The 17,113-nt window shown below is 33.7% G+C and overlaps 1 protein-coding gene and 1 pseudogene across 7 annotated transcripts; both read right to left on the bottom strand.

Annotated features, from left to right (window-relative positions):
- Positions 1-48: 48 nt before the first annotated feature.
- LOC113561696 lies at positions 49-2,952 on the bottom strand (annotated as a pseudogene).
- Positions 2,630-14,278, bottom strand: LOC105281885. 7 transcript variants are annotated; one of them, XM_026968651.1, is made up of 8 exons: positions 13,495-14,278; positions 12,961-13,146; positions 12,658-12,780; positions 10,462-10,833; positions 9,004-10,318; positions 3,240-7,009; positions 2,944-3,149; positions 2,630-2,741 (listed from the first exon to the last, which is right to left on the bottom strand). In XM_026968651.1, exons 5-7 carry the CDS (start codon positions 9,910-9,912, stop codon positions 2,987-2,989), a joined length of 4,842 nt encoding a protein of 1,613 aa, XP_026824452.1. In that variant the 5' UTR covers positions 9,913-10,318; positions 10,462-10,833; positions 12,658-12,780; positions 12,961-13,146; positions 13,495-14,278; the 3' UTR covers positions 2,630-2,741; positions 2,944-2,986. The 7 variants fall into 7 exon arrangements, with proteins under 7 accessions (XP_026824452.1, XP_026824454.1, XP_026824455.1 ...); XM_026968653.1 differs by having other exon boundaries at positions 10,462-10,593; XM_026968654.1 differs by lacking the exon at positions 12,658-12,780 and having other exon boundaries at positions 10,462-10,593; positions 13,495-14,277.
- Positions 14,279-17,113: the final 2,835 nt, after the last annotated feature.

Here is a 17,113-nt window from a genome sequence, read left to right as displayed (position 1 = left end):
ATATAATAGTATCTAATGTATATATAACGTAATAAAATGAATATTATTATATTTTCAATTTGGTATTTTTATTGTTTCAAAAAATAAATTTATTATCGAAATTGAAACGTCTTAATATCAAGAACATCACATAGTACATAGATACAAAGTTTCAGTTTACAATAATGGAAATTAAAATATAATACGCGTTGTTTGTTAATGTTTTTATAAGTTAACATATATCTTAGACTTTTTCCTTCTATATGCTCTGTTATACAGACTGCCTGTGATGTGAAAAATAAAGATATAACAAACTTGTGATGGGAAAAACTATAAACTTACAATAAAATTATTTTATTTTATGCAAAAAACACTTGAAAAAAAAATACTGAGATGATAATACACCATCATCATGGATTACAGGAATACAAATAACTTTTCTACTTCACATATTGCTACAAATAACTGCTTAAAAGATAGTTGTCAATTGCTTTAAGCACAAACGATATCTATTACACACCATAATGTAAAAAGAAAGGTGTCATTTTTATTGTATAATCTTTTTAATTTCACGTCACTTCAAAGCATTTGGACCCAATTCTTATTGGTTGGACTACTGCGCATACGTCATGTTGTTACATCTTTCTTTTTACATCATGCTACACACGACGATATTTTATAATGCCAATGACGCAATAAATATCTTTCTTAAGCATATATATTACATGTATGCGGGGTAAACGGCGTTACGGTTGGATCTCTCGTTACAAATTTTTATACATGTTATGCCTTGATTCATATGATGTCATGTATTATAATAAAACTCATTTAATGGACTAATTACATTATTTTCATAAACGATCTGATGTTAAACGTCGAATGTTAGACATGCGTTATCGTTTATTTCAAAGAAACACAAATTATGAGAACAGAATGATGTAGCAAATAAAATTGTTACATAAACAGTTACGTCAGTTGTAATGATACGAACCAGTATCGTGATATTTGTACTTTGCGCATCTTTTGTTATATTGTAATTGGCCGCATTCAGCAGACAACTCAACAGTTGGACAACATTACTAGATTTTCCGCTAACACTCGATGTTGATTTTTTGGTTCTAAAAGTTAAAACCAATTATGTTCGATTGCTACTAAGCGGTTGAGTCTGCTGAATGCGGCCAATATCTCTCTGTACAATATCTATATACATATATATTTATATTCTTTTAAAACTTTATCGGTAAATATGCAATTCTTATACAGAGGTATACTCTGTATAACAATTATTTTTGCAAAAACCAAGTTTTCTGGAATGTTTCCAAAGTATAGGATAAAATACTTGAACATATAGAGAAGTTAATTTTTGACACAGTTAATTTTCGTTTTCTTTTCCATTGGAAGATACATGGATTTCACTATAGTCCCGGGCAATATCGATAAAGTTTTAATATATAAAAATAATAAATATCATAAAACTTTATAATAAATTATATGCGTAAGTACCACATTATACGATGACTCAGGTATTTTATTACCTTTCTAGGCACGAAAAATTCCAGGATTTGTAGTTAATACTTTTGGCTTTGTGTTTTATTAAATTATACACTATTTCCATACGTTTCGTGATGTTGAACCACTTGTAAAATATCCCTATCCTCCTATGCATCTCAAAAGGGCATCTGACGTTACCTCTTTGTAATCTGCTATAGCCGTTTCTATTCCTTCAATTAATGCAGGTACGGTTGGTTCCACGAGATAAATTAGATCCCGTGGCAAAACTTCTGGAATTCCTCCAACTTTCGTCGAAACTACTTGCAAACTAAAAAACAATATTAATTACACACATTTTCCTTAGTTGAAGCTTTAACGTATTAACAGAATGGAATATAATCGCAGCTTACCCGCAAGAAGCTGCTTCTACGATAGCCATACAGTAAGCCTCCGTTAAGCTCGTATTCAAAAAGATGTGACCCTCATTTAGGATATGCTTGACTTGAGAGTGCTTCAGACTGCCCAGTAAAGTAACTCTGTGTTGCAGCAAATTTCTTTCCCGCACTTTTTCTATAAGCCACCTCTTCGGACCATCTCCGCCAATTAAGAATTGCACATTTTTATGACGCGAACAGATCTCGGGTATTATATGGGCTAAAAGATCGACACCCTTCCTGTACACTAACCACGACACTATTACTATGGTAACTGAAATTGACACAATCACACATTGCAACAATTAAAATAAGACATCTCTAATATAATAACTGCAAATGCATTGGATTCAAACTTACTAAAATCATTGTTCCGTTTACTGATGTCAGGTGTAAATACTGCAGTGTCGACGGCGTTTGGAATAACCAATACCTTTTCCTTTTGCACTTTTGCTCGTAATACTGTATTCTCCTTACCAGTGTGAGACACACATATGCAGTGATCACAGTCGACCAATGATATCTCAAGGAATGTATTTATCAAGATAGCAGATGCATCAGCAAAACCAAAAAGAGAATGATCTGTAAAGACCGTCTACAAACGTAGCGTTAGTTATTTGGCATTATTTAAATTATCGGTAATTGTCACAATTAATACTTACTTACAGATCCAAAAACTTCGTAAAAATGATTGCTTGCCAGTCCACCACCAACTTTTTTATTTGTTCTGTAATTAACATCAAATCGATGTGGGAAAGATTATCGAATTCCTTCTTTGACTATCATATTTCGCACTAGATTAAAAAGATCTAAAGTCTCGTAGGTGATCGTTCATTCCTAATGACAAAATTATATAATATTTTTATATAAATTATGTATATAACATTAAAATAATAAATAAAATTGTATACATTATGTATATGTATAATTCTATCATAAATAAATCTATATATAGAAAATAGTAAATCTTAAATATTCTTTCCTTAAATTCTTAATTATCTTTAAAAATTCTGGTCTTTCATGATTAAATATCAAATACCTGTATCATTGCAAAAAGAAGCATCGAGTGTCAACATGAAGAGTTAATGTGACTCAATATAAATGGTTCCAATCGGTGTAATTACTCTTGTCTCGTCACATCCTTCAACATTTAATTGTATATCATCACATTTTAGCCATCGTCCTGAAGGTTTTCGACAGTAGCCAATAAAGTGACTAGAAATATATTCGATAACACCTATCAAGCTAAAAATAATAAACATTTATTTTTATATTTAATAAATAAATAAAACGATAATAATAATAAGCGATATTTATGCATATTTCTAAACATACCGATACTCTCTTACAAAATTCAGTGTAACTGGAACATCTGCTAACTGGCATTTGAGGCTATATGTTTTTTTGCAGTGTGTTCTCGTGTCCAAATCAATAAAGATGTGAAAATGTAAACGAGTCGTTACAGTAACTCTTCCTGGACAATTTTTTTGTGAGCACTTAACATTGTAACCATGTTCATTGAATAAGACAGCATTTTGTAATGCTTGAATACCTTTGGTATTAATCGTTCGGATATTTACTTCAAAGTATGCGATATCCGTTGGTATTGATGATACACATTCCGGATTATTACATTTAGAGAATCTCATTGCACTTGGCTCAGTCGGTTCAGAACAACAAAAGAGATACTTCCATATTGTAGTAATCGAGTCTTCTGCAATCAACTTATACGGTTTGATAGATGGAGCTTCAGAATCTTTTACAATTGGATAAAATTCATTTAAAAGAACAATGCGTTCACGAAGTATTTCCATCGTTGGGCCCATTTTCATAAATTTGCATACAAATTTTAACGCATGATTATTCGATGACTGTATAGCAAAAGCATATTGAGATTGATAAAGCGCACCAAATTGCAAGATATGGATGATGGCATCAAAGCCACAAGTTTTTTGTAGATCCACAGCGATGTTACTTACTTTTATGATTCCCAATTGTGACCCATTCCTCAAAAGAAAACCTCTTTTTCCTCCATTATCAAGTCTCTCATTGAGAAATCGTATTTGTGGGCATGCTTGAAAATAAAAACCTACTTTCGCAGGTTTGTTCTTCTTACATTTTGGGTTCAAATTTTGCTGGTCACTTTTAGGAGGTTCAATCGATGCTTCATTCTCAGCCTCTGATAATTTCATATAATTATGATCCATTAATAGCGTACTCGAGAAAGTAATTTTTTCTGAAGTTGGCGTTAATAATTCAGCAGTCAAAAAGGATCTTTCCTTTGTAAAAAGTTTCTCCTGCTCACTTGTAGAAAAACCATGAGTATTATTGTTGTTTGACTCAGTAAAAGAAAGATTTTGATCAATGTTTGCTATGTCGTCGCTTTGAAGGTCGAGTAATTCAGAGAGAATTTGTGAAGTATTTTGAGTATTTTTCGATTCTTCTTGATTTTCAGGATTTATTTTATTAACGTCTACAAGAATACTCTTTTCATTAACAAATCCTCTCCACGCTTCACCACTCTTCAAATCAGAGTCATTCACCATGCGAGCCCTCTCGCGTAATAAACTTATTGAATCAAAATCTATATTTATATGTGATTGTTTCGATGAGAATTTTAATCCTTCGTCTATTGAACATGGATCTAATATCGGTTTTTGTACTGAAGATGTTATGGGTTTTTGCGAAGTTTTTATGGATTGGAATTCTTCGTCAGCTGCACATAGAGTTGGAGTGGAATCTTGCAAGGAGATTCCTAATTTATTGTCGAGTAAAGATGAATCTGATATGGGATCTTGCAACGAGAATCCTAATTCTTCATCAAATGAACATGAAGCAGGAGTGACTTTTCGCGGGGATTCTGATTTTTTAACAGATAAACTTGGAACTCGAGCAGGTTTTTGCAAGGCTAATCTTTCTTCTGGTTTATGTGGAGACGATATTGGTTGCCAACGAATGTGATTAAAATGTTTTAATTTTGCTATTACCTCATTAGTGCCAGAATGCAAGTCATCAATATGCTCTTTCAAAAATCGAATTGCGGAACATGGCAAAGGAATGCCTTCAAAAATTTTTGTCTTTACCTCAGTAAAATATTCTTCCTGCCAAACTGTTGGCGCATGCGTTTGTTTACCAGGGAGGGCCGCTGCAGTCCATATAGGAAACTCTTTAGCAATTCGTTCAAGTGGCTGTATGAATTCCGGAAAATAAAAACCGTTTACAGCCTTACACTCCATCTTTTGCTGATCCAGAGGTGTAGACATTGCAATAAGATTTTTAATCCATTGATGAGTGACAGTTAAATTCTTATTATCTTTTTCTTCAGCTGAATTCAAAGTATTTTCAACTTCCTTGTCAATTTCGATATTCTCTCTCGACGTCTCCAGCTTCTCGATGATCTGTCCACGTTCAGCCATGTATTCTTCCAAAACGTATCTAGCTTGAAAAACTGACATTTGTTTCCCTGATATCACTATACTTTCATCTTGGTCGAGATACAGTGCAACGATGCATGTTAGCCGAAATACATGTTCAAACTCTTGTACTGTTTGACAATCAATCATTAAAGTGATTGTACGAAGATAAAAACCTTTGATAACAGGATGATGTAAGTCTTTGATACATTTCCACCTGGCGACAGCAGCCATTTGATGAGCCACATCCGCTCTTATTACAATATTAAAAGGACGAGGATTTTTATGTTTATCTTTCGTTGCCCATTTAAAAAGAACATCGACGTATTCCTTTAATGTCATGCGGTTAAATGCTTCACACATAGCCAATAATAAAGCACGTCCTAAATCAGAAACAGCTTCGTCTGGTATTGTCGCCTCACATGTGCGTATCCATTCTTGAAGCCAAAATGTGATGAAGATTGCGTCATGTTTTTCCGACAACATTTGATATACAGGAAGAGTTTTACTTTCAAAATTGATTGTAATTGTGTATAAAAATACGTGACCAGTTTTTTGTCCTGGGAAAATTTCAAATCTTTTTACTACCTTACCGGTGGCATCCAGACAAATTCGGGAACATCCGTTTTTTATTCGGCAGTATTCTTTTTCTACGAAAATTTGTTCCGGGCTGCAGTAAAAAACATAAAACTTCTTTACTCCAATCTCCCGGATATCATTGCGGTATCGGATGTCTTCTAACATATTGCGGATGCTAGTTATCATGTCCATTTTCACACTTGATTTTATGCCAAGATCTTCCTTGTTACATTCCATTTTTGCTTGTCTATAAACCTGACATTTTTGTATCCATGGAGGTTCGTTCTCTCCAAATTCCATATTCTCCGCAAGTAATTTCTGTCGATATCCTGCAATTCTCCTTCGTTTCAATTTTTGACCAATTAATTTTCTGTTTAAACCATTTAATGGTCTTTTCACATCTTCATGATAATTATTGCGTGTGTCACGCGTTTTGATAATTAATTGTAGCTTTCCATTAACTGGTTCTTTTTCAGCTACGCCAACAATTTTGTTGTTACATTTTTTACTCTTGCATATACCTTTAAATTTCAAGTAAAATCCAGACGATTCAATATTTTCGTTATCCTTGTATGTACGTACGTATGACCATTTGCCTAGAAAGGCGTAAGGAAATTTATACAATTTCCAAAACGCATTTGTAATTACATTGGGCCAAATTCGTGATTTTAATTTCTTTCGTTTATTGTTAGTTTCCTCGGGCTTTATTTTCTCCCATTCCGTTGGTGAAAGAACCAGAGCAAAAGATTCAATATCTGTAGAATCTTTATCATCGCTATCATAATAATCATCTTCATCATCGTTATCATAAGATGATTTCTCTGGTGTATCCGACAGTTCATTAATAGTATCATTGTCAATTATATTGATGATTGGTCTTGCATATTGTAGATTTATACCCAAATTCTTTCGAGCTTTCTCGAGATTCTCATTTTTATTTTCTCTTACATGCGTATACACAGACTGCGGTTTCCACCTCCCATTAAGTTCTTTATTCATTTCCTTCCAAATTTCTGCAGAACGAGCAGGAAAATTGTTCGTCTTAAAATGATGCATATGTTTCTGGATTAACAAAATTGTTTCTGCATTCGAAACGTTACAAGGTCGTCCCATCTAACAAAATAAAGAAAATAAAAAAATTAAGAAAAAAAAATACTTTTAACATTTATTACAGCAATTACAAAAAATACTTAATTTAATTTGCCTACAAAATATATTTAATTTCAAGTATAGAAACTTTTATTCGCCAGGAAGTTTTAAATTTAAATGCAAATTTTAAATCGCGATACTCTGGCAATGTCTGATGGTCGGACAAATTTTTATATAATTAACTGCACGCCAACAAATTCGTTGGACTTAGACCCAATTTCTTCACCTCTCGATAACTTTATCCAAAAGATATCTCGTAGAATCAGTTTTCTTCATCTTTGTAACCTGACAGAATATGGTAATTTATAATAACATTCTAGACACTTTATGTCAAAAGTGAGTAGTATGAAGAATAGCTATCCCTTAAATACGTAATCAGAGGTTTTAATGAAATAAATTTTTAGTTATCTGGAAGATAGCTATTGAGAGGTATGAAGAAACCGGGCATTAAAGATGCAGTAATTTCTCGCTCTAGGAACCAATTCAACCACTACGCGTCAACAAATTTGTTAGACTTAAAACGCAGCGATATTCTATTCTAGAATGAAACTATTAATAAGATGGAATCATTTTATTATATTTAATTTTTTTTAGAGTATGTTATATACAATTATTGTGTTCTATTTATGTATTATAATTATTACGTAATATTTCAAAATTATACTTTCAAAATAATTGCATGTTTTTTAAAGCATTATTATGATATTTTTACTTCACAAAATATTTTCCAAAAATAATAAATGTTAAAAGTAATATTTTTTCTTTATTTTTTATTTTCTTTATTTTGTTAGACGACCTTGTAACGTTTCGAATGCAGAAGCAATTCTGTTAATTCAGAAACATATGCATCATTTTAAGACGAACAATTTTCCTGCACATTCTGCAGAAATTTGGAAGGAAATGAATAAAGAACTTAATTTTGAAATATTACATAATTATAATAAATAGAACACAATAATATATAACACTCTAAAAAATTAAATATATTTTGTAGGCAAATTTTATTTAGAATTAATTTCATCCCGATAAAATCGTAAAATTATTGTGATCTTTCCTTGCCATAACAAAACGATTTTATCGAAATTAATTCTAAATAAAATTTGCCTACAAAATAAACATTTTAAATAAACATGTTAATGAAATGATTGTGATCTTTCTTTCATAAACCTATTATTGCACAATATTTATCAATACATAATATTTAACAACAATATAATATTATATAACAACATAATATTTATCAATATTTATCAACATCGTTTTAAAATTTTATTTATTTTCCTACTGGGATGAATCCAGATTCATGTGACAGATATTACGATTACGGAAAATTGTCAAAAATTGCTATTCCACTATTTCTTTTTATTCGTCTACATAAGACGCAGAACACGAGTCGCAGGTCGCAAAGTATCAAATGAAAATAGTCGATAGTCGTTACCTAATAAGATACGTCTTGATTGCGACCCAATCTTGCGACCTGCGACTCGCGTTCTGCGTCTTATGTAGACGAACCTTTACGAATTGTTACGAAACTTACTCTCACTACGTTATATTCACTATTTGTTACGTTCACTATGTGTTACATTCACTATATCTTCTCTTTTTACGCGTGCCAAATATTCTCTCAATAATGATGCAACAAAGAAAACTAACAAAAGAAGTTACATGACTTCAACAGTTATTTGATTCAATTGTTTTTCTGGTCTAGTGTCGGTAACTCTAGTGTTGGTAACTCTAGTGTCGGTAAATTCCTTAAAATTCAGGTTCAGATTGATAAAATTTAGATACTTTCTTCAATTATTATATTCATTAAAAAATAAAACAAAAGAAATATGCGCGCACAGTTTAGAAACAAAATTTAAAAATGCACGTAATTTTTAACTATTAGACTTTAAATAACTTAATGTTAATTCCTTTTCTAAATAAATGGGAGTAATGCGAATTCTGATTACACTTACCTGGACATAGTTCTGATGCGGCATAATTAACAGGATAGCCGGTACACATACAACGGTTATTAATAATACGATCGTGATAAAGACGAAACTGTCGTACAGCGAATCCTTGGTACGCAAATTAAAGATATTCAACAGTTGTTCATAGTGGCAAGGCTGTCGGCGATGGAAGGCCGACTGCACCAGACCGTGCTCCACCGATAGGCTTACGGCCACACCTTGCTCCTCCATGGAAAACAAAGGTGGTTTCCTTACGCGGAGGTACACGAGTGCCAGTTTGTGCTGGCTGTTGCGTATCAAAGTACGTAGTATTAATCTGTGATGCCAATCCTTGACGTCGAAGTCGGAGATCAGTTGACCAGTCATATCGAGGAAACCCTGATAGTCTTCGTCATTGAGCAACCAAAATGCCTGAGTGAGCTTAATAAGGCTAGGGCTCATCTTGAACGCAAATGGATACTTGAGTTGATCCACCGCGGGATAAGACCGTTGCAGCAGCATAGCCAGATCCATCAGAAGATAAATCCTAATCTGATGTTTACAGGTGGTCTCATTCTTTTCCGTCTGGTGACAATCGATTAAGTAACTTCGTAACAAGGATTGCAACGATGGTGGCAGATAGCAGCTGCCCGTAGTAGTGCCACCCTCTCTCTCCCACTGTGCCTTCAACTTGGAACACTCGCGTGTTATCAGTTCATTGATGAAAAAGTTCTCCCAGTTTTCGTTGCCACCGTTATTATTTCTCGTCTGAACCTGAGCTCGTCTCTCTTTGTAAAGTGCCAAAAGTTTCTCGTACGGATAAGACACTTTCAACACTAAGGAGATAGGCAAAGCGCCCTTATCCAAGTCCTGTTTTGGGCAACAGTTCAACATCATAGAACCAAATGAGCAGTTGGAAGTACGTGAAGACATGTTCCAGCGTCCTTCGTTACTTCATCAAGTCCGGTGTTGCGAACGGTAGCTTACCTACCACGTTAGACAGGCACTCTAATTGCTGCGAGCAAAATCGCAGAGTCTTCACGTCGGCCTTGCCGATACTGCTACCTGACTGGTCAAAGAGAGGAACACAGAGTCGATCCGCGAATATCTTAATTTCAGATGCTCTTTGGACAACTCATTTGAGGAAAGTGGGGTACAAATACGAAGCACTACTGTCAGACCACTCAATAGCACATTTCACTAAAAACGTGGACCATCGCTGCTCCAAACAGAGGGACAACAACATTTCTCGTTACGTGTTCTAATTGCTTCCAAATGAGAATTCGGAATTGAATGGCACTAATCCCATGGGGAGACATCGGTGAAACGTCTCGTAAGGCTGGAACAAGATAAGTTCTTTTAATTACTTTTAATATTTAATATTATTTTTTATTCAATATTATTAATTAAATAACAATTAAGTAATACTTGGATGTGTTTAAATAATGTGTGTAAATATGTAAGCGATGCAAATAAACTTACTTGAATCGCTCTTAAGACATGCGATACAGTATAGTCAAATATACATAATAACCCGAAGAAATCTTTTAATTTTTTCGCGAAATTTTCTACTCCAACCAGCAGCAATGGCAATTTTTCAGGCTGCACAGGAAACTGGGAAACAGACGTTACAACGCCATGAAACCTCCAACTGCTGATATTTTCTGCTAGCTTAACATTAAAGACTACTAAGTGGCAGCCGTAACTGAGCCATGCATATGTTGCATTATGCAAAAATCCTCTGCGATAATTATTAATGTCATTGTGTTCTTTGGAGACTACAGACTGTCCATGTTCCTCCACTTCTGGATACCTTAAGCGATTTGACATGGAAAATTGCACTATCTTGCGAATCTATAAGGGGAAACGAATTATTAAGAAAATTATAAGATACGAGGATATCTTTATCGAATACAAATGACTTTTCGAAATCATTTTTAAAATTGATAATAGAGAATAAATACGAATAACTGCAACCAGTTATATCAATAATGATAACGATATATAATTATCTAAAATAATGTTTTACCTCGCAGTTGACTTCTTCTAGTTCCTTCATGTCTTACGCAAACTACCGAAATATCACACGTGCCGAAAGTTACATTTAAAATCGTTCTCGCAACTCGAAGGTTGTGTTGCTGCCAAATCTCACGATTCTCCTACGCAATCGCTCGAGGAATACATGAGAGATGAAATTGTACGTGCAATCAAGAGAGATTTATGAGACGAACACAATTTGGAATCGTATTACGAAAATTAGTACAGTCCCTCAATTCACTTTGCCACTCATGCGAGCATTTTCAAAACTGCGAACTATTACAACTGCGAAGTATGACGTTAAGCACTGCTGCCAAGTGCAGCAATCAAACACTGCTTGTATCAAATATAAAATAGTATACGATATTGAACATTTTTATACGATACTGTTGGAAAATTGTTCACTGAAATAATATAATAATAATTTAACAAGAAAATGTTGAAATGTTTAGTATCTCATATGTCAGATATGTAATAATTTTGACATAAATATCACTAGATTTGTTGCATGTACATACTTTTTAGCTAGAGTAGCAATCGAACATGATTAGTTCTTTTAGGGCAAACTTCTTGTTTATAATAGAAACATGATAAACGATGCAAATGTCATGTTTCCTTCTTCATTTCATTATGTTTTGCATTTTATGAACGTCTACATTTTACTTAATCTTTCTAGAATTTTCTTTGTTATTAGATCAATGTGAATAACTGACTCAAATTTTCTCGAAAGCTCTACGAAATTTATGAAAAAATTATTATAAATATCCTACTAGAGATTCATGAGGTCCAGTGGATACAACGTAGGTGTAAGGTCAAAGCACAAAGACACATAAAAGACCGTCTACAATGAATTGTAGTCGTAAATGTAGTTGTAGAATTGACCAATCACAGTTTGCTATTTATTTCCTTGCGATCAAAGAATAAGAAATTGGCCCTTAGCATGATGTCTGCTAACTATACGCTTCATTAATCTTCGTTAATTATAAAAATTATTGCTTCCCAAACTGTAAAAGTGCCTTCCTAAACTTGCCTAAACGATTCCCAAATGATTGCAATAGAAAACATTAGAAAACAATGAGATATATCGAAGATTATAAACATTTTCCATTATATAGGCTATGGTCAAAAAATCCCTAGATTTTTGGCTTCACGTCTGGTTGATGAAACTTTATTTTGAGATGCAATTATTATTTCCCAAACTCTAAAAACATTACAGACGTATTTCCCAAATGATTTGGCGTTGAAATAAGCGAAAAAGAAAATTATTTGGAATGATGTCTGCTAACTATACGCTCAACTAATTTTCATTAATTATTAAAAAACTATTATTTCCCAAACTCTAAAAGTGGTTTCCTAAACTTTCCCAAACGATTCCCAAACGATTGCAATTAAAAAAAATAAGATTTATCATATTTGTCTGCTAACTATACGGCGGTAACTTATTGATTGCCTGTTCAACAATGTAGATCTTATTATCTTTTACAATCTGACACTGTTTATCGTCAGCAATGAATTGAAATCCCTTCTGTAAAGTAGAAACCACAGAAAATAAATTTCGTGCTAGCTCTGGCACATGCCAGACTACTTTCAAATGATTCCTTTTCCATGTTCCATTGATCAGCATCTCGACAATTACTGTACCGTATCCAACTGCCGCAAGAAGTTCCTTATTTCCTACTTTCACAATTTTTGGAACAGTAAACTTTGTATATGTGTGAAAGATCTTCTCATCTGGTGACATATGTTCTGTACAGCCCGTGTCTGCTAACCAAACATCAAAACTTGGAACTTCAGCTAGCTCGCATATAAATGCCTCGCCAGTATCTTTAGTTTCTTTTGAAGAATCTGTTACTTTATTATCGGATTTCTTTTGTTCACATTGTTTTGCATTGTGTCCAATTTTATGACACTTAAAATATTTGAAAACCTTTTTATCAGAGTTACCTCCTTTATCTGATTTCTTTCCAAAGTTGCTCTGCTTCTTTGTTTTGGCTACGAACGCTGACGATTCCTCTTCATTCTTGACCGGCAACCTGCCTTCAATAAGTCGAAGTCGGTCCGTGAGAAGATTGACAGTGCGCACCTCACGTGGAATTGATTCCCACACACTTTGAAACTCAAAGTATTCATCTGGAAACGTCGACATTATTCTGCTCATAAGAACTACATCAGGAAGTTTTACCTTTTCAAGACGCTGCATCTCATCAATCAGTTCGTGAAACACACTCTGTATTTTTGCTACATGAGTCGCTATATTTACATCCGAACTCTTACTATAATTAAAAAACTGATTGAAAAGACGATCCAGTTGTTGGCCTGAACTTTGCTCATAAATTGCAAGCAGTTTTTCCCAGATTTTCGATGCACTGGATCAAGTATTTACTAGTTGTAAATTTGTCTCAATCAGTTCTTTAATGATAATGAGACGATCCGTAGTATCTTTTTTCTTGAACTCCTTTAACGCAATATTATACATACAATAAGGCCTGTGCTTCTGTCGTCAGAGGATCCGCAATTACCGGCTTCTTGAGTTCGCCTGTCACTACTTCAAACACCTCATGATGCTCGAGTACAAGTTCGATCTGCAATTTCCATATTAGCCAGTTTTGTGCACCCTCCAGCTTGTCGATTTGCGTTTTGAATTCCATAGTCTCGTTAACAACGTATGTACCAATAATCAAAACGTTCGCAAATCACCGACCACAACACTTTTCTTTATGTGGTCAACTTAACCTCACTTTTAGTTTGTCGAGCTGTCTTATTTCCTTTGCGCAGCTATAAGCGTGTTGAGCCCATAATCTGATAGATTTGGTTAACCAAGGAAACAGCAACTAATTACTTATGTGTATAACATGTTTCTTTAATTTAAACAAAACAACTTATACATGAGAAAACCGAAGTTAAGAAGAGCGGGCACGCTAACACAACAGAAGTCTGTACTTGTACTACTCGAGTCAAATTTTACTTTTCTTAACATCACGTATACTTTTAGTTATACCTTCTATTGTATTAATGACATTTTCTTTAATACATACAAGGAATTCGATTATTGCGCTAATGTACAAATTTTATTAACTAACAAAATAATGCGTTAATATGTTGAATGTGTTTAATCACTTCTATAAAATTTTATAGTACATATTTAAGAATGAGTTTATTGATTCTACTGAACACGTTCATTGGGAAAATGAACTTTTTCAATAATTTAATAAATGTTACATTAAGCTAAGAAACATTTAAGTACATTATATCAACAAACTGTGATGCGTTATATTAATGAATCCTATTGTAATAAGCGAGACCTCTTGTTGTTGTTACAATATTTATTTATAGTATTGCAACACAATATATTACTTCGTTATACAAAAGATTACTTCGTAATACAAGGAAGAACTAAAACTATCTAGTATGGCGTCTTCAACCAAGATTGCTCGCACACACACTAGTGGTGCCACTTATACTTACTACACCTTCCCCTTATAACTAAACATAAATACTCAATACAAAACATAATCTTTAAACTTACAAGGTTTGGTTTTTACTCTAGCCGGTCTTACAATTCCTTCCTCTGCTTCACCAATATTAAATCACTTAAGTTCCTACTGCTACTATCAAATTCACTTGTACTATCACAAGTATTCTTTATACCGTGATTAACTTCAGTTAACTCAGCGTCTGACCCTGTAACAATTTCATGCTTGCTAGCTGATTTTCTAAGATGATTACTATTTCTTCTTAATACATTCATACCAGTATCAATCAAATATGATCGAGATTTATGCTTATCTACTATCACAGTAGGTTGCCATTGCTTATTATTTCTATAAACTATAGGATCTCCCTTCTCAAATTCCTCTCTCGGTCTCTCATGTCTATCATAATAACGCTTTATTATTTCATTTTTATCTTTCAACTTATTTCTAAACTCGTTCGTTTTTGAATTTACTTCTTCTACAACTGGTAATTTAGTCTTTAACTTTCGCATAAACATTAACTCTGCTGGAGATCTTTTAAGACCTGTAATAGGTGTATTACGATATTCCATAAGCGCTACATTTAAATCCTTAGACTTGTCAACATATTTTTAGCTGTTTGAACAAACCTCTCAGCGAGTCCATTGGATTTCGGATATCTTGGACTACTTGTTCTAAACTCAAAATCATACTCCTTTGCAAATCGCCGACACTCATAGGACATATATGGCATATTATCAGCTATCACAATCTGGAGTACCAAAAATTGCAAATACCTTCTTAAATGCCTCTATAATATCATAACTTTGTTTACTTGAAAGCTATAATATCTCTAACCATTTTGTTAAATAATCAACTATAATTAAATATGATTTTCCTTTATATTCTAAAATATCTGAAGCTATTTTTTGAAATGGCAACTTTGGCACTTCATGTGTTATTAACGGTTCCTTTACATTAGCATACCGATATCGCTTACACACCTTACAATGTTGTATCATACTTTGAATATCTGCATTCATACCCGGCCAAAACAATATTCCACGAGCTCTATCACAAGTACGGTTTATTCCAAAGTGACCTTCATGCAACAGTTCTAACATTTTCTCGCGCAACATTTTTGGCACAACTACTCTATCATTATAAAATAACATGTCATTATATACATGAAGATCACCCCTAATCTGATAATACACTTTCAGCTCTCCTTCATACTTTATACATTTCCAATCATTCAAACAATTTTCATACACTTCATTCAAAATCGCATCTTTCCTCGTATACAATCTAAACTCTTCCTTCCTTTTTTCACTCATTCTTAAATACTTTTCTACAGAATGAACCATTTCATTCATATCCTCATCCTCTATCTCAACCTCACTACTATAATTTCGCGATAAATAATCAGCTATATACAGGGTGGGGCAGTTAAGGTGTTACAGACTTATATCTCGGAAACGAAGCATTTTAGAGAAAAATGTTTCAGACAAAAGTTGCAGGGTTGGAAGGGGGCCACTCAGTGGAGGTAACAGATTGGTCATTCGTGGTCATTTTCAAGGTCATTTAAAGGTCAAGTCCAATTTTTTAAACAGAAACCCATACTTTTTATTGCAGATTCTGATTCTCCGTCGAAAAGTAAGTAACTTTTGTTGGAAACATTTTTTTTTAAATACCCTCCTCATCCCGAAAACACAGGTTCAACCTTTGGTGGACCAATGATAATAACTCGCTTTATAACAGACACTGAAGTTTTTTTTTTAGTATTTTACTGTTTACCGTCAGCATTAGCGTTACCCAGTGTGCACCACGTGGAGGTTGCTGATCGGATTTGCACACCTTGTGGCCCTGAAAAAGGCCGGTTGCTTCGCTTTACACTAATCCATGAGATGTTCAAAATGTCCTCCAGCATTTTCTAAACATAATATACTTCTTCTTCTGAAATTACGTACTGCTTCTTAGTGTAAAGCAGAGCAATCGGCCCTTTTCAGGGCCACAAGGTGTGCAAATCCGATCAGCAACCTCCACGTGGTGCACACTGGGTAACGCTAATGCTGACGGTAAACAGTAAAATACTAAAAAAAAAACTTCAGTGTCTGTTATAAAGCGAGTTTTTATCATTGGTCCACCAAAGGTTGAACCTGTGTTTTCGGGATGAGGAGGGTATTTAAAAAAAAATGTTTCCAACAAAAGTTACTTACTTTTCGACGGAGAATCAGAATCTGCAATAAAAAGTATGGGTTTCTGTTTAAAAAATTGGACTTGACCTTTAAATGACCTTGAAAATGACCACGAATGACCAATCTGTTACCTCCACTGAGTGGCCCCCTTCCAACCCTGCAACTTTTGTCTGAAACATTTTTCTCTAAAATGCTTCGTTTCCGAGATATAAGTCTGTAACACCTTAACTGCCCCACCCTGTATAAATATTTTCCAGGCAAATATTCTATCTTAATATCATATTTTAATAATTTTAACTTTAACCTTTGTAATCTAGGTGAATGTATCTGACTAACACGTTTATTTAACACACTTACATTTGGTTTGTGATCAGTCACTATTTTTATTTCTTTCTCATATATATAATTATGAAACCTTTGAGTCGCATAAACAATACTAAGCAATTC

This window comes from Ooceraea biroi, chromosome 3, assembly GCF_003672135.1.
Source record: "Ooceraea biroi isolate clonal line C1 chromosome 3, Obir_v5.4, whole genome shotgun sequence".
Classification (NCBI taxonomy): domain Eukaryota; kingdom Metazoa; phylum Arthropoda; class Insecta; order Hymenoptera; family Formicidae; genus Ooceraea; species Ooceraea biroi.
This window is presented reverse-complemented; position numbering and strand designations above follow the sequence as displayed.

Bases quoted from the DNA above. Each gene is read 5' to 3' on its own strand.
- LOC105281885 (XM_026968651.1), bottom strand. From the start codon at position 9,912: ATGTCTTCACGTACTTCCAACTGCTCATTTGGTTCTATGATGTTGAAC. The intron at 7,010-9,003 runs GTAAGTGTAATC...TTATTTTGTTAG, and splicing joins CGCATCAGAACTATGTCCAG to ATGGGACGACCTTGTAACGT. The intron at 3,150-3,239 runs GTATGTTTAGAA...TATTATTTTTAG, and splicing joins AATTTTGTAAGAGAGTATCG to CTTGATAGGTGTTATCGAAT.